Genomic DNA, 22020 nt, shown 5'->3' with positions numbered 1-22020 from the left:
AAGCCACAGGGTTGCTAGAGCATCAGAGGTTCCATGAGTTATCTGTGGGACAAATGAGGGAGATTTCACATGAAGCTGAAGGAATGAAGGATCTCTAACTTATAGGAGAAAAAACATCTAGAGAGGAATTATGGGCATTGCAGAGTATCCTAACATGATCAAGGTACTGACATTGACAGAGAGGGTCAGCTTGCTATTTCTGATCTCAGTCTCAGCGTGTGTACCACCTGGATGACTGAGGCTCTGGGAGGCAGGATTTAACCTACCACAGGAGAACACCCTAAGCCTGCTACTTGGTGAGGTTTGCTACCTGGAAAGGTAGTGAGGTCACAGTCATGTTGTAGAAGAGATTCATGCATAGGTTGGTTGACTGGTTTAGGCTCTGGAAGTCTCTTATACCCAAGTTTCTTTAATTGTGTGATCCAGAACTGTAATTCTCACCTTTTCTCTGTACCAACACGGTATCAGATGATATTTGAATAGGTGCAAATTTAATAGGTGAGCCTGGACTTGTAAACAGTGTAGGTCAAACTCCACTTCCTGCTTCAAACATACATGTACCTGAAATAAGTTATTCCCTATTTCATAAGCTGTTCATGGCATAGCTGACATTCATGACATTCCAAATCCATTTTGGTCCCTGGTTCGTAACTGCTGGTTCAGAACATTACTATTATCATTCTGCCAAGTTTTTTTTTTTTTTTTAAATCATTTTAAGTGTACAGTTCTGTGATATTAAGGGCATTCATGTTGTGTCCATCATCCATCTCCAGAACTCTTTTATCTGTATCCATTAAATACTATCTTCCGTTCCCCTTTCCCCTTGCCACTGTTCTACTTTGTCTCATGACAAAATATTTCATATAAGGTATCTCATGCAAGCGTATTCCTGCAGTATTTCACTTTCTGTGACTGGCTGATTTCACTTAGCATAATGTCTGCAAGGGCTATCCATACTATAGCATGAGTCCTTTTTAAGAGTGACTAATCTCCCATTGCATGCCACATTTTATTTATTCATTTATTCATCAATGGACTCTAGGTTGCTTCCACCTTTTGGCTGCCGTGAATAATGCTACAATAAACATGGATATACAAATACTTGTCAGACTTCCTGATTTCCTTTGGCTGTTTACCCAGAAGTGGAATTAATTGCTGGATCCTCTGGCAATTCTACTTGTTGTTCTTCAGTAACCACAGTACGGTTTTCCCTAGCAGGGGCACCTTTTACAGTCTCACCAGCAGTGCACAAGGGTTTCAGTTTCTGCACATCCTCATCAACACTGGTTATTTTCTCTCTCTGGGGGTATTAGCTATGCAGATGGGTGTCAGCTGGTATCCTTTGTGGTTTTGATTTGCATATCCCTAATGATTTGTGATGTTGAGCACCATTTCATATGCTTATTGTCTAGTTCGTGTATCTTCTTTGAGAAATGCTTATTCAAGTTCTTTACCATTAAAAAAAATTATGTTGTTGTTGTTATTGACTTTTTGGAGTTCTCTATATGTTCTGGATATCCAGCTCTTGTCAGATACATAATTTGCAAATATTCTCTCGAATTTTATGGATTGCCTTTCACTCTGTTGATAGTGTCCCTTGATGTGCAAAACATTTTAATTTCAGAGAAGTGCAATGAATGTATTTTTTCCTTTCAATACTTGTGCTTTTGGTATCAGAGCCAAGAAATCATTTTCAAGTTGGAGGCTATGAAGCTTTTCACTTTTTTTTTTCTTTCTAAGAGTTTCTTAGCTTTAACTTTTACATTTAGATCTTTGATCCTTTTTGTGTTAATTTTTATATAAAATCTAAGGGTGCAATTTTTTTTTTGTGTGTGTGTATATCCAGTTTTTCCAACCTCATTTGTTGAAAAGATTGTCCTTCCGCCATTGAATGATCTTGACATCTTGTCAAAAATTATTTTGATTATATCAACAAGGATTTCTCTGAGCTCTCCATTCTCTTTCATGGGTCTATGTGTCTGTTTTTATGCTAGCATCTCATTGTTTTTTTCTTTTTCTTTCTTTTTTTTTTTTTTTTTTGGTACCAGGGATTGAACCAAGGGGTGCCTAACCACTGAGCAACATCCCAAGCCCTTTTTTGTACTTTTTAAAATTTAGTGACAGGGTCTCACTGAGTTGCTTAGGTCCTCGCTAAATTGCTGAGGCTGGCATTGAATTCATAATCCTCCTGCCTCAGCCTCCTGAGCTGCTGGGATTACAAGCATGTACCACTGTGCCTGGCTGTTGTTGTTTCCTTTTTTGTGGGGATGTCTCACTGTGTTGCTGGGACTGTCCTCCAGCTTCTGGGATCAGGAAGTCCTCCTGCCTCAGCCACCTGAATGTTAGGGATGCCAGGCCTGTGCCACCACAAAGGCCTTACATTATTTTAGTTATTATAGCTTTGTAGTGACTTCTGAAAATCAGTAAGTGGGAAACTTCCAACTTTTTTCTTAGTTTTCAAAATTATTTTGGTATTTTAGGACCTCTTGCGATTCCATATGAATTTGAGGGCACATTTTTCTATTTCTATAAAAATATTATTGAGTTGGGTGTGGCAGAACATAACTGTGATCCCAGCGGTTCAGGAGGCTGAGGCAGGAAGATTACAAGTTCAAAGCCAGACTCAGCAAAAGTGAGGAACTAAGCAACACAGTGAGATCCTGTCTCTAAATAATATACAAAATAGAACTGGAGATGTGGCTCAGTGGTTGAGGCCCCCCTGAGTTCAAACCCTAGTACATATATATATATATATATATATATATATATATATATATATATATATATATAAACTGTAGATTTCTTTGGGAGGTATTGACATCTTAAAAATATTAAATCTTTTAACAATGAATATGGGATGTGTTTTCATTTATTTGTGTCTTTAATATCTTTTTAGCAATAGTTTTTAGGTTGTAGGTTAAATCTTTTATTTTCTTGGTTAAGTTTGTTCTTAAGCATTTTACCTGTTTTTTAAAAAATTTTGTCTATTTTTTTCTTAATTTCCTTTGTGATTTTTTTTGCTCTTAAGTATATAGAAATACACCTGATTTTTTGCTTGTTGATTTTGTTTCATGCAATGTTGCTGAATTTATTATTTATGGCATTTTTGAAAATGGGATATTCAGGGTTTTTCACATATAATCTAGTTAGATACTTTTGAGAAATGATTGCTAGTGAGGTTTGAATGAATCAGCTGCTGGGGTCTCTGTGATGCTTGGTGGACAAAGACCAGGGGTGGAACAGCTTTTTATTTCCAATACCCCATCCTAATGAGGCATATTTAATCTTGGAAACCTCCTGTGCACTTAGCATGGGTTATAGAAGTGTGTGTCTTAATCCTTCCTTAAGAAAGTCCTAATCCCTCCTTAAGACAGCTTATGATATTCCCGATAAGACCAGGCTTACACACATGACCAAGGCAGAATACATCAGGTACTAAGTCTGAGGGATTTAAAGTGAGCTGGGGGAGGAGGCTGTGAGCTTCTTGGAGAGTCAGGTGAGGAGGATGTTGGAGGACAGGGGCTTCCAGCAGAGCTGGAAGATCTGTTCTCTCAAACTGCTGACCAAAATTTTTAGATTAATTTCTTTGCTAGTTGAAGATATTTTAAAATCTTCCATTTCTAAAATGAGCCTTGTTTGTAGGAGAAACTGTGGTCTGAGATGATTTTTGAAAATTGTCTGGACTCACTTCAAAGACGTGGAGTGGGTTAGGCATGATTTGCTGTGCTTTTAAGAGCAGGGTTTGCTACCTATGTTCATGAATTCTTTGGAGAGCAGTAAACTATTTTCCTTTTCAGACATGAATGAACACAGCTCTAGAAGTCACAGTATCTTCCTGATTAATATTAAACAAGAGAATGTAGAGACTGAAAAAAAACTCAGTGGGAAGCTTTATTTGGTTGATTTGGCTGGGAGCGAAAAGGTAATTGCTTCTTTATTTGTATTATCTGTAATTCTCCGTCATTTGCTTCAGTGTGCAATGGTATAATTTCTGTGCCTCTGTATTCCCTGGTTTTAAAGAGCTTTTAAAGTTTCCAGTGTTGTGCCAAGGTGTTATTAAATTCAACCTTTGTTTTCCTGCTCTTTCTTTCCGTTCCTGAAGTCTCCTGTTTGTGTCACAGACAGGTACATGGAATGCTCTCTGATTTGTGCCTTTTAGGCCCTGATGATGACACTGGCAAGTGTTGGTCTGAACTTAGCCTGGCAAAAAGGCGGCTCTCACAGATGTGGGAGGGACTGGAAAGCCTGAGGACAGGAAAGATCCCCGAGAGGAGCCAGACTCAAACAGGCCAGGAAAGGGCTTTGCGGTCGGAGGGTGGTAGCCCTGCCTCTGCATGTTTCGTTTGCTGATAGGAGATCTAGACCCTAGACCTGTCCCTGTGTCCCCTGGTTCTCCTGGCAGTGGTCTGGACTGAGTACTGACAAGGGTGGCTTTGGCTCCTTCAGGTTATGAGGCTGTTGTCAGTCCTAGCCACGAGCTCTGACTGTACTCTGCTTTAGTACGGATCCTGTCTTGCCCTCTGTTCCCTGATCTTAACCCTCCCGGGGCTACTCTCCAGCTTCTGAAACCTGAATCTAGCCAGAATCTCTAGCCTGTGAGCTTCCCAGACCCCCTTGGGCAGCGTCACAGAGCCAGTCCAAGTGCATAATGCCTTTCCCCCATCATCAGTGACATCAGCTGGTGGTCCACATCAGGACAAGTCTGGAGGTGTGGTCACTCTCCCTAATTGGACAGTTGACCCCCACTTGCTGCATACACCACAGAGTTCCTGTATTCCCAGTAATGGTAACTGACAGCCATGTAAGTCATGGGTGCTTTGGTTGCCCTTTCATTTGCATTTATAAAACAGTGTGCATAAAACCATTTAGAAGTTCCTGGTTGGAATCTGAAAATTTACTGGTGTGGGCTGGTAATTTGGTCAAGCAGATATTCACCACCATGGAGTAAGGGTACAGTTCTAGACTGACCATGACATTACTGCCATGACAGCTATGAGTCCAGACAAAGAGCTTAGTGGCCCCTTCACTCTCGCTGAGTGCAGAGATGAGTGTTTAGGGTCTAAATACTCCTGAAAACTGCCTACTAGTAGCTGGCAGATCTGAGGGGAGGCCGGTCTCTGCACAGTGTTGGTGCTTATTGCTAATGATATTTATGAGATGTTTTAAAGTATCCTTCGTATAGTTTCTTTTGTTCATTCTGCCCTAAATGTGTTCACATGACTGGTGGTGTGAACTTGTAGAACAGAACTCTGCATTCTTGTTCTCATCTCCTTTAAATGGCTTTCTTCCTGAGGCTGGCAGTTTAGCGTCTCTGGAGCTCAGTTTCCTTGTCTGTAAAGGAAGGTGATAAATAGTACCTGTTTTGTGTATTTCATGGAGTTAAGATACTCAAATACAAAAGGACCTTAAAATCCATAGTGTGAGTAGGCTGTTATCATTTGTGACCCATCAGGTACACAGTTGATCTGTCTGTAAGCAGAGGTGTCCATACCCACAATTCCAAGACAGATGAGAATCTCTCCTATTTGAATGAATATGCATTCACCTGTATCTTAAGGGCTTCTCCTTTACTGTAATTGACACCCATCTTTGTGCAGTTTAAAATTATTTCTCCTCTTTCCTTTAGAGAGCAGCTGCTCACCCTGCACCGTTTGTGCAGGCAACAGAGACATGAATCATGTTGAGTCCTCTTTTTTTTTTGCAGCCTCTATAAACGGCTCTCTACCCAGAGCCAATGCTGTAAATATGAAATTACCAGCAATAACACAGCAGAGGAGGCACTGTGCATGGGGCTTCTGGCTGCAGAGGGGGAAAAAAAAAGACGAATTTACAATGTAATGCACCCTTTCTTGACTTTTTATGCCTCTCAGATGGGCATTGCTCTTTGGATATTGTTTATTTTCCTTTCCTTCTTCTTTTTCTTTGCTATGGAAGTAAGCTGGGAAGGAACAGAGTTGGGACAACCTCCCGATTAGCTGTTGGTCCTTTACCTGAATTGATGGCTTATAATTTACATTTCCCCCACTGTCCCTTTCGCTGTGGCTCTAGATGGCATTTTCTCTCAGTGCTTCCCTGTGGACATCCTCTGGTATGGAGGCTATGGCTTGGTCTCCCAGGGCCTGAGCTTACCCTGGTGACAAAACTTCTGGAGCCTGATTTCCCTGGATGGATATCCCCGGGGGAAGCATCTGCAGTTCTCCCACTTGAGGCATTTCAGCCATTCCACTAAAACCTAATCGAGAGGAAAATGACAGCAGGAGAGACCAAATCCCCAGCCTCAGGCCTCAGGGATGGTTTTATCAATGTGGTTCTTACTTACCTCTGTTTTTCCTTTCTTTCCAGGAGGGCCTTCCCCTTTGCCCTTGTGTGTGGACTTCAGATCTCCACTTTGTGCTCTTGTGTCCTGTGCAGCTCACTGGTTTTTCTTCTCTCCGGTAGGTCAGCAAAACTGGTGCAGAGGGAGCTGTACTCGACGAAGCTAAAAACATCAATAAGTCTTTGTCCGCCCTTGGAAATGTGATCTCTGCCTTGGCAGAAGGGACAGTAAGTGATCCTGCTCCATCTATTAAATACTATTACCAGAAGTCGCCTTTGGGTTTCCTTGTTCTCTTTTTCATACACCCCAGAGAGTCATTTGTTTTCCTGTTTGGAAAAGAGAGAGGGAATCCTGGCTGTGGACGCCTGTTGCTGGGAGATCCAGTCCATTAAAAAGTGTGAATGGTGATGCTGATTTCCTATGGGCATTCTAAACTTTTGCAAGATCCAGCGACCTGGCCACAAATTCTTAGAAACACATGTTTCTAAGTTCAGCGTCTACATACCCAGCTTGCTTGCTTGCTTCTGTGTTTTTTTTTCCTTTCAAAGAGCTGTCAAAACCAATACTAATTGTTTCCCAAACAGAAAACACACGTGCCATACCGGGACAGCAAGATGACTCGGATCCTCCAGGACTCTCTGGGTGGGAACTGTAGAACTACCATCGTCATTTGCTGTTCTCCCTCTGTCTTCAATGAGGCTGAGACCAAGTCCACGCTGATGTTTGGACAGAGGTGCGTGTGGTCTCTGGGGACCCGTGCTCTGAGCTGGCTCCTAAGTCTTAGCCTTGAGTGGTATGGGACTCACGTTGGAGAGTAACAACGTGAGGGCATCTAGCAGATGATCTGTAAACTTGAGACACAATTTATTGAGGCCAAAGGGATGATTATGTTTTTAAGGAATGGGTAGAAATATACCAGTCAGAAGTATGATGTCTAATAAAATAAAACACCCAAATTAATTGTAGATGCAAATTGGTAATAGAGCCGAGTATCAATTTTGTTCTTTGTAGAATTGAAGTCTAACTGAGATTCCTATGATTTCAAGTGTATAAACCTCAGGATTGATAACCTCTTTAACTCTCATATTTAGGATCCATGGCAAAGGTCCTAGTAATAATAAATCAACCAGAAACATAAATGAATATAGAGCAGTGGCATAAATAGACAAGGGAAGGAAAGGAATCCACACTTACCTGATAGTAGGTGGGACAGAGTTTATGCTAAGGAAGGGGCTAGCAGCAACCATCTTCTCACCTTCAAAATGCCCAGGTGAGACCTCCCCAGTCTCTAGCATTCACTTTCATGTGTGTGGCTGGATTCTTTTCTTCCTATCCTTACTAGCCATTTTCTTTTTCCCCACCTCCTCTCCTGGACCAAGGCTGACCTCCTTCAGTCCTGTTTCCCTGGTTCTGGTGTCCAGGCCTCATTCTCTCAGTTGGGTTCCTTGGGGTTAACCCCCCTGAGTGCTAGGGGCGCTGCTGATTTGGATGATCTGAGCATCTTTCGTGCCCAGTGGGCTGAGCCTGAGGGTGGAAGGTGTGGATTCTATTATCCTGTGATCTTTAGACAACTTAATGTTTCTCTGTGGGACTTGGCTGCCTCCTTCATAAAGGGATGTCCCTGGTGCCCCTGCCTTCCTGCTGGGGGAATGTGTTATGTGGTTACGCCTGAGAAATGGTTTCGGATGCTAGAAAAAAGACGGAGGGGGTGGGCATTCTGTAGGGGAGATTGTTATGACTGTTTAAACTGCATTAAGCCCCAGTCATTTCCTGAGAACCTCAACAGAACATAGAATTACACAGTTGTGGCACCTGTGGGATGTCTAAATAAATAATAATTAATGTTGAAATGTTGTAGAACTAATATATCTTTTAAACTGGATTTGGGTTCTTTACTTCCTCCCAAAGGACTTCCTTGATTAGCCAAATGCTCAGGTCAGTGGGATTGTGGTAGGATAACACCTACTTTGCTAAAAGGTCTCTGGATACCTATAAATCAGCTTCTGCTTATGAGAAGCACGGAATGCATCCTGCTCCTACCCCCCTTTCTCACCCGGTGTCTTGGACTTGAGTTTAACAGTTTCCTCTAAAGATATGTTTGAGCAAACCAACTCCAAATGCATTTATGAAGGAATTATTTCTTTTAAAAATGTTTCATGTGTAAAGCAAAAACTATTCTGGATCTTTGTAAGCCAGGTCCCCCTGGGGTCTTGGGCTCTGTAACTGAAAGCTGTTGCTGTTAGTGGGTATTTGCTTCTGTATTTAGGAAGCATATTAAGTATCATTTCAAGTGATTATTGTCTTTCTTCTGATCTTAAGCCATCAGTAGTAATCATTAACACATTTTTTTTTAGTGCCAATATATATGTTAGACATGTCGAATCCTACTAGCACTTCTTGCAGGTAGACATTATCTCACCTTTGTACAGAGGATGAAATTAAGGCTTTCAAAGCCATTAGCTACCTTACCTGAGACCACCCACTCAGTAAATGACTAAACATGTAGCATGTCCTAGAATGCAGACTACAGTATTTGATCCACAGCTTCTCACATGTGCGTGGCTTGATCAGGAAAACCTTGTATGAGTAAATTTTCCATTGTTTATAACAAATTATTTGAGGCTGGGTACTTTATAAAGAAAAGAAGTTTATTTAAGCTACTAGTTTTAGAGGTTCAAGGACATGGTGCTGACATCAGTTTGACTCTTGTGAGGCTGTCATGACTGATGGCACTACACTGGCAATAGTCTGTGTGATAAGACAGAGAGCCAGAGAAGCTAGAGAGGGGTCAGGCTTGCTTTTTAATAATGACCTTCTCATGAGAACTAGCAAGTTTTTCATGGGAACTACCTCATTTCCTTTTGAGGGTAGCAATGCTAATAACCCATGACCTTGTACCAGGTTTCATTTCTTAAGGGTTTCACCATCTCTCATCCTGCTCTGAGAACCAAGCTTCAACACATGAATCCTTAGGGGGCATGCTGAAACCATATCTGCACCATGGCATCCTGGATGAGCACACCACAGTGGCTGAGCACAGCCCTCTGGTTTAGTGAATCCAGTTTTGAAGCTAAGTGCTGTCCTTGACCGTTCTCTCATATCCTTCTCTCTGAGTCTCAGGTCTTCTCACCTGTAGAAGGAGGCATAATAATGCCTCCTTCGGAGCATGTTTGAGAAGATTATATGAGTCTCTCCAATTTCCACCCTGCTCAATACTGGCAGGTTTACCTTCCTCTGTTGTAAGCAGTTTGACATTATTGAGGCTTGGGAAGGTCTTGGCAATGGGTGAGACTAGTGTAAGGGACAGCATGGTGATAGAAGGGTCAGGAGAACTAAAATTACATTTCTGGAATAAATGAGGAAAAATAAAAATTGTTGTTACAATTTAGTATTCCAGGAAATAAAAAGTCATGCCAGCTATTTTGCAGATGAAATAGGTTGGTCTAATTCTTTATCAATCCTCTAGTTTCTGAGCTGCATGGCAGCAGGAATGTGGCATCGGTTTTCCAAACACCTTTAGCATGACAAGAGGATGTCCCATAAATAATGCTCATCAAATGAACGAACAGCGGAACCCAAAGCTTATCACAAGTGAAGTGTAGTGCCCTGTACCCAGGAGTTGGGTTGGTTTGGATCTGGCTTACCTTCCATTCTTTAATTGGGAATGTTGGAGATGTTTTTTTTTTTCCCTTCCCTCTATTCCCAAGTTAGTTAATTGATTCTTTAAGGACACTGAACTCCTCCGTGGGCCTATATCTACTTTATGGTTAAAGACACTCATTGAACCCAATTATACAGCAGACACGAGTCTGAACATCGGATTAGACATGGTATCTGATAGCTAATGAGATTAAGCACTTTGAACTCAGAAAGGCTGCCAGGCACATCCCAAATTCAGTGTAACAAGGGTTCATTATTTCCGTGGCAAGAGTGGCCAAACCTTAGGACAGTGTAAGTTTCTTCAGTTATTCCTAGGTGGTTCTTTCAAGGATGTGAGGAAAGTGTGCTCCCCCCCACCCCCCGCCCCAGTCCCCGCAAAGCTGTACTAGTTGATGCTCTGAATAAAGCCATAGTGTGTGCTTTGAAGCAGTAAAATGAGTTGGAGCTGCAGGGCACCTTACCCTACCCTGCTGGCCTGTCCTTGGGAAGTACTCTAGATTAGGTGCTGGGGGCTTAAAGGGAAAGATTCACCATCTCTGTGTGTGGTGTCACGGATGACTTTGGGCCTTTTGTTTGGTCAGGTTTGTCTCTTTGGTCCCCTGAGTGCCCAGCACTGTGCTAGTGAAGAGGCAGAAGCTGCCTTCTGTAGCTCAGAGAACTTTAAGCCAGTTGAGGAGGCAGCAATTTTAATTCCCAGGCAGCTGAGAGTCAAAAAGACCAGCTCAAATTAGAGCAATTTCATTGATTTTTCTTTTTCTCTCTGGCCCCCAGCCTTTTATTCTTCAGTCTTTAATTACTCTTCTAAAGGAATTTTACAGCACTATTTGAAAAAGATATTTATAAGTTTTTGAAATAGGAACTCAAATCACCCAATTCTCTGGGAAGGGTATTTAATGTTCCCTGGTTTGGGGTGGTGTTGAAGGGAGGGGAGCCCCGAGGGGCAGGCCAAGAAAGGTCTGAGTCAGCAGGTCTTGGACACCTAGAGTTCGGATTGATCCAGAATGAATAATTCAAAGGCTTTATTTGTATGTTGATTGTGGAAGAATCGATAACTTAGGAAAATTAATAGTCTTCTTTTCCTATTGTGCACAGTTTAAAAAAATATCATGCCATTATTTTAATTGTGCCACCTGCCATTTCAGTGGCAGCTGGATTAGGCAGAGCCTGAATAGAGTGCGTGCGGAATTCATGTTGTAAGAGCATGGGAACAAGTTACCTGCAGAGGTGGAGTGAGCACTTTGGCCAAGGCACACACTTGGCTACACTTTTGACATAAAACTAAAAAAGGCTTAAATCCTCCCTGCTGGAGGACCTGCTGCTGACATGCCAACAGGGTTAATTTTTGCTCTGGGGCGCAGGGTGTGGGGCTCGGGTGTGAGACATGGGGTAGGAGGAGCCGAGCCGGGGTGGGGAACTGGATGCTAATGAGATGCAACTCCTCATCCATGTCATTAAAATTTTCATTTCTCCTTCCTGACCCTCTTCTCTCACAAGCAGGGAAATGGCTCCTCAGGATCTGGGAAGGTGCTTTGGAGCAGTGGTTTTCCTGAAGGTTTAGGGTTTTCATGGGGGAATGGGACTCAGCATAGATTAGAAGTTTTGATGTTATTTTTATGTGTCAGCTTGGCTAAGCTATAGTATCCAGTTATTTAATCAAACAATAGTCTGGCTGTTGCTGCAAAAGCTATTTTGTATTTGGTGGTTAATGTGTAAAATTAGTGAACATCTACAATGCGTAAAGTACATTGCCCTGGATAATGAGGGTGGCCCTCATCCAATCAGTTGAAGACCTTAAAAGCAAGAATCCAGGTTTCCCAGAGAAGATATTCTGCCTCAGGACTGTAACACAACTCCTGTCTGGGTGTCCAGCTTGCTGGCTGCCTGCTGTACTCTACAATCATGTAGACCAAGATATTTGGGTGATTTGCGTTCCCAGTTTTTCTTTGCCTTGGCTTGTTCGTTCTTTCCTCCCTTCCTCCCTCCCTTCCTTTCTTCCCTCTTTCTTTCTTTTTTTATAACTAGGGATTGAACCCAGGGTACTTTACCACTGCAGTACATCCCCAGCATTTTTTATTTTTTGTTTTGAGACAAAATCTTGCTAAGTTGCTGAGACTGGCCTCTAACTTGTGATTCTTCTGCTTTAGCCTCCTGAGTCACTGGGCATGCACAGTTCCTTTAAATAAATAAATAAGAGGAAGATCATGTTGTATATATAATAGGATTTATATATATATATATATATATATATATATATATATATATATACATATATATATATATAATAGAATATATAATCTTTCTCTCCCTCTGTCCCTTCTGTTGGCTGTGTTTCTCAGGAGAACCCTGACTGATAGACAAGGATGCTGGAGGCCCCCTCCTACCTCACAGAGGTCTCAGTCTCTGTCTCATACACAGCATTCATGGGGAATAATCACACATTACAGATTATTCCCTGTGTCGAAGGTGTGAGGTTGTCTAGAGTACAAATGCTCATACTCTCTTGGATACCCAGAGAGCAAAGGAAAATGCTGAAACAGGAAGTATGAAGGTACCAAGAACAAATATCTCCCTGGTTCTTCCAAGGAGGCCAAAGTAACTAGAATAAACTCCAGCAACAGGCAGTGCACACAGCTTTTAGAACTGACAGTGACCAGGAAATACACCTACAGGAAGACATTGGGGAAATAGGTGTGGATGGCACATGCAGCGTTCTGAGCTAGTGGTTGTAGGTCTTCTCCTCTATCAGATGAAGGCTTTGTTCAAGTGCCAAATTATGAGGATGCCTTCAAAGTATCAGGTCTGGGTCCTTAGCTTGGGATGGTAAAGAAAGTGAAATTAATTATCCCCTAGAAGGGATCATCAAGAAGCAATCCAAGAGGGCTGGGGATGTGGCTCAAGCGGTAGCGCGCTCACCTGGCATGCGTGCAGCCCGGGTTCGATCCTCAGCACCACATACAAAGATGTTGTGTCCGCCGAAAAAAATAAAAAATAAATATTAAAATTCTCTCTCTCTCTTAAAAAAAAAAAAAGAAGCAATCCAAGAACAATCTCTAAGACCAACCAAGAATTGTGACCAAATAAAACAGACATTATCAAACCTCTTAGAAGTCTGAACATGTGCTTCTGGATGTGTGAGCTGCACATGGAATGGTCGAGGGATTCAGTGTTTCTTGGAAGAAAAGTGGGAGGCAGCTGTCCTCTTTGCATTCCACAGTGGAATATGTCCAAGAGAATCTTTTCTGCATCCTGCACTGAGGTGGAAGGGGTACTGTGGCCTCTATTCTCTTTCCACTGTGGTTGGTCTGCCTTCTCCAAGGGGGGTTAACATTCATTAGCTTTGAGGTCTTTTATAAACTTGGCCTTTGTTACCTCCTGGGGGGAGAAGGATTTTATATCTGGGCCATTCCAGATCATAAATTACTGAAGTGTTGTGTGAATCTAAAGTCAGCCAAAACACAGAGAAGCTGCAAAACAGGTGCCTTGATAATAGCACCCTCACAGTTAGGCTCATTCCGCTAAGTGGATTGTACTGCTAGGGTAAACTCCAGATTGAATTAAGGCTCTTCCCCAGGTAGCCTTTTTTAGGACTTTAATCAGGGTCTGCTATGGGTCTAATCTATGGAGTAGCATTTATATCTATGTGTGCACTGGGAGCTTCTGTAAAAACCCTGAGAGGTTTTGGAAATGAAGACCAAGGCATTTTTGTGCTTTTGGTGAATGATTAGGTCACTTTGGGTTAATCAGATGGTATCATAGTTTGAGCCTTAAAGATGGTAAATGAGTAGGAAGTGGTTAGAATAAGGCTCCAACAGATCATTGCCTTGTTTTCCTATATCATATAGGTAAGGACCCAGTATTACACAACTGGATGGCATCTCTATTGCTTTACAGTCTGCAGAAGGGTATTTTGGGCAACAGTGGACCCTAGCTAGGTATGACAGTGGTCCCAAGAGGTTATGTCAGCACCCCATAGCCGTCTTAGTTTAGGTAAACACACTCTGATATTCTTACTATGATGAAATTGCCTACTGAGGTGTTTCTCTGATTGTGTCTTGGAATTAAGCAATGCATGACCGTGTATCTTCGGCTACACAAAATTATAAAACCTGCCTTAAGAGCATTTCTACTTTCTGCTCTCCTGTTGGTTTTATGTTACCTTGTATACTACCTGAAACTCTTTGAGAAGCAGACTGCGCAGTAGAGGCACAGGCACATGTGTGAGGCTGAGCAAGAGCCCTGCATACGTCCACACGTGCTCTTTTGCCCAGGGTCCCTGTCTACTCACCATGTGTGAGAGTCTCGATACAGTACTATTCACTGTGATTACAGCCTTACAGCCAATAAACACGTGGAAAACACCAAGATAAGACAGCCAGGAAATGAAAGCCTTTAAAAAAGAAGAAAAAAAAATTTTTGTAGTTGTAGATGGACAGTATACCTTTACTTTATTTATTTACTTTTATACGGTGCTATGGATCAAACCCAGTACCTTACACCTGCTAGGCAAGTGTTCTGCCACTAAGCACAGCCCCAGCCCATGAAAGCTTTTGACATGCTCTAAAATGTACAAAAAAAGGAACCAAATAGCAGATCACCGTGTAACTACATGGATGACAGCTAGCTAAATATTCAGGAAGCAGGGAAGCACATTTTCAGTGGCAAAATTAGGTAGGAGCTAATGATCCTTAGAGGCCTTTATTCTCTAAATTTGCTAAAGTCCATGGTAAAAAGAAAAAGCAATGGTAGATGTTCTTCATCCTTTTGCTCCAGGTCTTCTTGCGAAGGAGGGAATGAGACCCTCTTTATTCCACTTTGCAAGATTGTTTTCAACATCCTAGACAGGAGGATGTTTGTTCTATTAAGAAAACCCCCCTGGGCACAGAAATTCAATCTCTTTCTTAGTAACTAGTTTATTGGACAATCTGGAAATTCTTCTATCTGATATGATTCCTTTCTATAGCAGTTTAGTTTTCTTAACTCATTTTTATTGACTATAATATAAATGTAATAAAAGCATCAACTTAAATGTACAATTTACAAATTTTTATAAATGTATATAACTGCTGTCCAGTGTCTCAGAAGTCTCTTTTTTGCCCCTTCTTAGTCCATGCCCAGCTCTCAAGAGTAGCTGCTGTCTTGACTCGGATCAACACAGATTGGTGTTGTCTCTGACCTTTATATAAAGGAGATCACATGGTGCTTTTTATATCTGGCTTCTTTCATTGTTATCTGTGAAATTCATCAAAATTGTTAGGAGTAGTTATTTTTTAAAATTTATTTTAATTTTTTATATATGACAGCAGAATGCATTATAATTCGTATTACACATATAGAGCATAATTTTTCGTATCTCTGGTTATACACAAAGTAGAGTCACACCATACGTGTACTGAAGGTACCAATGTCCATAGGAGTAGTTATTTTTTACAGTTCTATAGCATATATGCATTTGTTCCTTTGGTGAAAATTTGGATGTTTTTATTTGGGGACTGCTGTAAATCAACTATGATCCTGGTTCTCGTGCCTTTAGGTGAACATACATCCTCATTTCTGTTGGGTAAGAACAGGATTCCTGTATGAGGTGTTCGGATTTTGTGGATACTACCAAGTACTTTTCCAAAATGATAGAAATAATCTACACTGACTTTAGTAGTAATTCAAAGTTATAGTTACTGCCCTTCTTTCCCAATAGCTGACATTTAAAAATCTTTTGACCATTCTAGTAGGTGTGTAAAGGTATCTGTAGTTTTACTTGCCTTTTTTGCTATTTGTTTTGTTCTTCTTTCTTATGAAATGCCTATTCCAGTGTTTGCCTAGATTTTTCTTATTGACTTATAGGAGTTGTTCTGGGCAAGTCTTTTGTCAGGTGTATGTATTTAATCTATCTTTTCCCACTTTACGACTGGCATTTTAATTCTCTTAATGGCGACTTTTAATGAAGAGAGGTTTTTAATTTTAATGAAGTCAAATTTATTTTTGTTTTATGTGCTCCTTAAGAAGTCTTTGCCTACCCCAAGGTCTTAAAGACATTCTCTTCTAGAAGCTTTATTGTTTTACCCTATAGTCCATCTGGAGTAGAATTTTTTTATATGGTACTGGAGCCCTAGTGCCATATATTGAGAGGACTGTCCTTTCCCGCGTCCCGTATGGTGCCTTCATCATAAATCAGATGACTGGGTATTTGTCTGTTTCTAGACAATCTATTCTATCTCTACTTCAAAGTTTCTATGTAATCAGTTTTAATTACTGTGGCTTTTTATGTATTGATATTTAGTCCTTTGATCTTCAAAATTATTCTTGCTATTCTTGGCTTTTTTCATTTCTACTATAAATTTTAGAACCAACTTGCCAATTTTCTATACACCCACCCACACACACACGCCCTTCCAGGATTTGGGGGTATATTGTTTTAAATCTGCAGAGCAATTTTCAGAGCATTGGCTTCTTTCCCTGTCAGCCTGAACTGATTTTTTTTTTTTTAATATTTATTTTTCAGTTTTCGGTGGTCACAACATCTTTTTATTTTATGTGGTGCTGAGGATCGAACCCAGCGCCCCGCGCATGCCAGGCGATCGTGTTACCGCTTGAGCCACATCCCCAGCCCCAGCCTGAGCTGATTTCTTCATATTCGGCCTTTGGAGAATAAAGAGGCCCGCTGTCCTGCTCCACTGGGGCTTTGTGTTCCAGGTGGGAGTCGGGATGCATTCCTACTCCTCTGAATCTCCTCTCTGCATTGTGCTGTGCTCTGGGAAGGCTTGGATCACTGCAAATGGGCTCCTTTACCTTTGGCTTCTAGTCAGGTTCAGTCACTGGGAAGGCACCTGGACAGGTCATCGAAAGAAGAATGTGAGGTCAGGGGCTTCACTTCTGTGCCCTCCACCAAAGGCTGTTACCTTTCCCATCAAGTAACCTTGCTCTTCTGACTCCTCCCTCTGGCCCCTTCAGTCTAAGGGTGATGATGGCTCCTCCCACATTATCACATTATTTCCCAGCACCTTTTAATCACTTTGTTAAACTCTCTCCAAATAATGCAGTTTGAGCAGGTCATCTGTTTCCTGCCAGGACCCTGATTACTACAGAAGTGGAAGATAAAGAATGTGCTGAGTAGATTTTAAAAGAGCTCGGAGAATGAAGACCAGTTGCACCAGTGATGCCCTTGCGGGGGGTCTGCTGGCAACACGCACCTCTGGCTGAGACTGCCTAGGCGTAGAGTAGAAGCTCGGCCTTGCTCTTTCTGATATCATTTGGAATCACTAAGTGACACTTTATGATTTAAAAAGTAAGATTAGTAGTCTCAGAGTGCACCCGTAAATGACAACAGTGTTTTAGCATGAGTTATTTTTTCACTTCCTGACTAAGTTGCTAATGGATGCTGCAGTATTTGTACTCCAGTCTGAGAAACATCCATAGTACCGCCTGAGGATGTTCGAAGACAAGGTGAGAGTGTCAAGCTGAAACAGTCTTTAAAGTAGTAATAGAATTGCTCCTATTTGAAAAATTAGAATTGAACCATTTCTGGGGACAGCAGCCTCAAGCTACTGTGAATGAGAGAGAATTATACTAATTCTTTAGTGAGTCTTATGTTGAAGTCCTTTAACTCTTCTTTTGACAGTTGGGTTATTTAGTTGTCTGCTTTAGGAATTAATTTTTGGAATGACATCGGTAGTGCTGGTAATGAGTACTGTCAGCTTGAAATAGAAATCATGTCCAGAATGTCATTTGATGACAGTAGTAATTAACCTGGATCACACATCAGATCATACAGGCAAATATGATGGTATAAGGATGGTTTGGTGTTTAAAATGAAAATGCCAATAGCAAGTAAAACAGTTTGTCAAATAGTTTTAAATGAAGTTTTACCTTCTTTAAAAGGTAAGTAATAAGTAGAATTCTGCCATGATCAGCTTACATTTTAGTGGACAGGACTGCTTATGTGTTCCGGTTTGTGTGTGCCTAGGTAAATTGTGATTTTGGGTTTCATGATCACTAGTGTAGCTCTCCTCCAGCTGCTCCCTTAAGTTACTGTCCAGCTACCATTCATGGGGCATCCCAACCCTGCAGGTCATATACCCTAGGAGATCACAGAGCCCCTTATACTAGAAGGAGCAAAATGGTGGCCAACAAACATGTTTGTCCTCGTGTTATTTATTTTTAAAAATTGTCTTAAACTGGAAAATACAAATAAAAATATCTCAATTTATGACTTTTTTTTTTTTAAATGGATGATCTGAGAAAAGTGGGTCCTTTATTCTAGTATGGTGACAAATGGCTGTGATGGGGGCATGTGCTTAGTTGGGAACCATGATTGTCACCTGGCCAGCTTCGTTGGGTTCTGTGACTCAACCAACCTATGAGGCATATGTTGGTATGTGTTCAACACATCAGGGATACTTCTAGGTGCCAAATGGGAATAAGAGAAATAACTGATGTTTCATTGTTTATCATTGATATCAGTAGCCCCAAGCTCCAAGAGGCCAGAGAACTTGTCTATTTGTCTTGGTATATACCCAGTATTTCATAAACGTTTGTTGAATTGAGAGGAAACTCTACCTAGGAAGATGAAACTGGTGACATGCAGGACACTTAAGGGGAAGGCTGAATGCTGGAGAAAGACATAACCTTAGGTAGGGCGGAGGACACAGAGTGAGGTGCTGGCACAGAGAATGCAGTAAGGGGTAACCTTGAGTGACAATTCAAATAAAAATCTGTTGGGTTAAGAGATTGGTGGGATGTAAAGAAGAGAAGGAAAGAATGAGTCTGAACTAAAAGAGCCACAGTGCCATTAATCTCCAGCCAGGAGGGTGGTAGGTAAAAATGACAGGATCTCCCCCGCTCTCCCAGTCCAGACCGTTGGACCTGAAAGGAGCCCAAGATTTAGTTGTATTGATTCAGTGAATGCTAGTAGCCATACTCAGGATTTTCCCCTCATGTTTTTAATCCCAGAGCAAAGACCATAAAGAACACAGTCTCTGTGAACCTGGAGTTGACAGCAGAAGAATGGAAGAAGAAATACGAAAAAGAGAAAGAGAAAAACAAGACTTTGAAGAATGTCATTCAGCATCTGGAGATGGAGCTGAACAGGTGGAGGAATGGTAAGGAGGAGTGGAGAGGAAGGAGGGGGGCCAGTGTGTGCTTTCTCTTTCCCCGACTGCTGGGCTCCTGGGAGGCACTTGGGAAAGGGCATGATGGCGGAGCTTGGTCCAGTGGGAACAGCCTCTGTGAGCAAGCAGATATTTTCTGATTTCCTAGCCCAGATCCACACCTGCATCCTGTCAGTTGGCTGGCACACGTTGTGAGTGTGGCTAGGTGGCCATTGGCAAGTTTGGCCTGATCTGTTTCCAATGAGACACCCTGACTGCTGCTGCTCTCCATTCTGGGAGCCATTTCTGAGGCGGGTAGTGCCTGAGACTTTGTGGCTCAGATTGCTTTGGACTCAATAAAAAATCTCCTCTCCTCTCTGATGAATTTTATCATTCCTTTGGGGTTAAAAGCCACCATTGGCAAACATTGGTCTTTTTTTTTTTTTTTTTTGCTTAACTCACCATCATGCTCTTCTTTGTCAAAGGCAGAAACAGAGGCCCCTAAAGAAGCCAGCCTGTGCTAAGATGGAGTCTTGTTTCGTGACCAGTTTTCCTTTCCCCCCCAAAACATTCTCTGTGGTTTGTTCTACTGGGAGAAAATATCTCACGGAGCTGACGTGCATTGGGTGGGTGGGTTGTGGGTGAAGCGTTAAGAGGGGTTTCCAGATCCATGTGTAGACAGGTTATTTTAGTGATTTTTAACACTGTGATGGAGGTTAGAAAGTAGAAGAGTTTCTTTTCTTTTTTTTTTTTCTTTCTTTTTTTTTAACTGAAATGAGGCAGGTTGGTGTGTGTGCATGCAGGGAGATGGCAGATGGTTGGAAGTTTTTCCTCAGACCCTCTGCTGCCGTCACCAGCATTTATTTTGGGCACTACAGCAGACCTGAGCTCTGGGTGTGTTGGAGCTTGGGGGCTGTCATGCCCGATCAGGAGGTAGTGCACCTGTTTGTAACTGCCAAGCGAGCGAGCAGCAGATCATCTCATGCTTGTATGTTTGCTTCTGCTTTTTGCTAGTAAGGGTGGGGTGTCAGTGAGCTGCTGTTTAATCAAAAACAATTATGTGGCAAATGAGGATTCAACAAAGGATCAAAAAGTGACCTAGTAGCCTAAATAACGGGTTGCTTCTCTTTTCAGGAGCGTTTCTAGCTGTGCATGTGTTTCGAAAGCTGCTAGAATAATTGAATAATTCAGCACCTGGTGGATGATTCCTTACAGTTTGGCAGAAGTAGGAGAGTGGGGAGGGGTGGAAGGGAAAATGGGGAGTAGCCCTATGAAGCGTTGTTTTATTTCTGGAATCCTCTTGGGTCAGTTCTCTGTTGGATGACTGGGACATTCAGTAAAGCCTTTTGGTAAAGTGTTGGGGGACAGGGCTTGGAAACATTGTCACCTGGGCAGTTAACCTGGTTTTTGTTCACCCTTTCTCGTGCTGCCTTAGGATCCGCCTCAGCCTCATGTGCCTGGCTCCCCAGTGCCAGCATCTTTTTGCACGCTCTATCCTGCTCTTGGCCTCTCCACTTAGCATCATTCTATCTGGTACCCCAATTCATCCACACTGCATATCTACTCAGAAATTACCATTTTTGGTGCCTTTTGTCGAGATCCTACATAAGCCTTTAAGTTACATAATTTCAGAAAAGGAAGACATGATTTCTGGCACATAATAGATCTGCAATAAAGGCCTGTTAAGTAAACGTGTATTAATGAGGGTGCTGGAGATTAAAGGAGGGTGGGCCATTGGGCACAATCTCTCTTCTGCCTGGAGATCACCGTCAATAAACATGTGGTGATGGTCTATGGTGCATTTCAAGAAGGGAAACTGCATTTAGCCAGGAGTTGTTACCGTTGGGGCCTGATGGAGGCTGAGAAGCCCATGTGGGCTTCCAGGAATAAGCAGTACAGAGAATAGATCTGAGAGAAACAGCAGTTAGGTGGCTGAAACAGAAGGTGTTAGGTGGGGGTGGGGCGTGGGTAGAGGGAACCAAATTTATAAGGGTCTTGAGAAGAAGGGCCAGTGGAGAGGTAAGGGATGCACTGGTCTGAGGTGAGCTTGGAGGGGGTAGGTGGTGCTGTTCCCAGAAAAGAATTGTCCTGGATCTTGGAAGCAGTGAGAAGCCATTCAGGGTATTAAGCTGTAGAGTATATGATAAGATCTGGGTTTTTGAAGCTCCATTGGTTGTGTAGGGGAATGAGCTAGAATGGAGGATGGGGAAGGGAGAGGAATGCATGGACCCAAGAGGTATTTAGGTGGAAAGTTAGCAGGGATTGGTGGGAATTGGCTGTGGGCCTACTATGAGTGCACAGCTATCTCAAGCACTCACAGCACATCACGTGATGTGTCAGTGGACTTCACACTCACAAACCAAGCCAGGCTTTCATTATGTCCCTGGGGCTGGGTGTTGAATTCCCAAGCAGTAGCCCTTAAGGTGCTGACAGGTTAGACAGCTCCCTCCAAGGGGACTCAGTCTCTGGTAGACCAGGATCTGAACTGGAGGATCTGGAATAGTTCAAGCTATTTGTATTGTTGGTGCTGCTTTCACGTGGAGCTAGCTAGTGATTTGTGCCCAGGCCAGTGAGACGATTGTGAAGAGTACCACCCCAAAGAAAGAAGGGCCTGGAAACCCTTTGGTGTCCCATGTATCAGTCCTAATTCTTCCTACCTGAAGTCCTGAAGGTGTGGCTGGTGTGCATAAATTAGAAAGCTGGGATAGGGAGTACAGGAGATGCAGTACCCTCCACTCAAGCCAGAGTGGCAGGATATTGCCAACTTTCTTTTGAAATTTGACACACACATTGGTTTTAAACCCGTAGGAAGCAGCCACTAATTTCCCTTAAGGTTTCCCAGGTATTGATGTTTCCACACTGGGGTCTGAACAAGTAAGGGGCATCTTGTCCATTGTGTGTCCTCTCTCTGGGAAAGAGCCATCTTTCCTTGCATGGTGCATTCACTATTCAAAAGCTTCCCTG

The 22020-nt window shown here is 42.2% G+C and overlaps 1 protein-coding gene across 1 annotated transcript in view; it reads left to right on the top strand.

Annotated features, from left to right (window-relative positions):
• Kif5c (kinesin family member 5C) overlaps positions 1-22020 on the top strand; it is a 137117-nt gene that overhangs the window by 70156 nt on the left and 44941 nt on the right. Inside the window, exons 8-11 of the mRNA XM_076866131.2 lie at positions 3798-3922; positions 6439-6543; positions 6901-7049; positions 18920-19068. Coding sequence (XP_076722246.2) covers positions 3798-3922; positions 6439-6543; positions 6901-7049; positions 18920-19068 — 528 coding nt within the window. The remainder of the gene's footprint in view (positions 1-3797; positions 3923-6438; positions 6544-6900; positions 7050-18919; positions 19069-22020) is intronic.

This window comes from Callospermophilus lateralis, chromosome 9, assembly GCF_048772815.1.
Source record: "Callospermophilus lateralis isolate mCalLat2 chromosome 9, mCalLat2.hap1, whole genome shotgun sequence".
Classification (NCBI taxonomy): domain Eukaryota; kingdom Metazoa; phylum Chordata; class Mammalia; order Rodentia; family Sciuridae; genus Callospermophilus; species Callospermophilus lateralis.
This window is presented reverse-complemented; position numbering and strand designations above follow the sequence as displayed.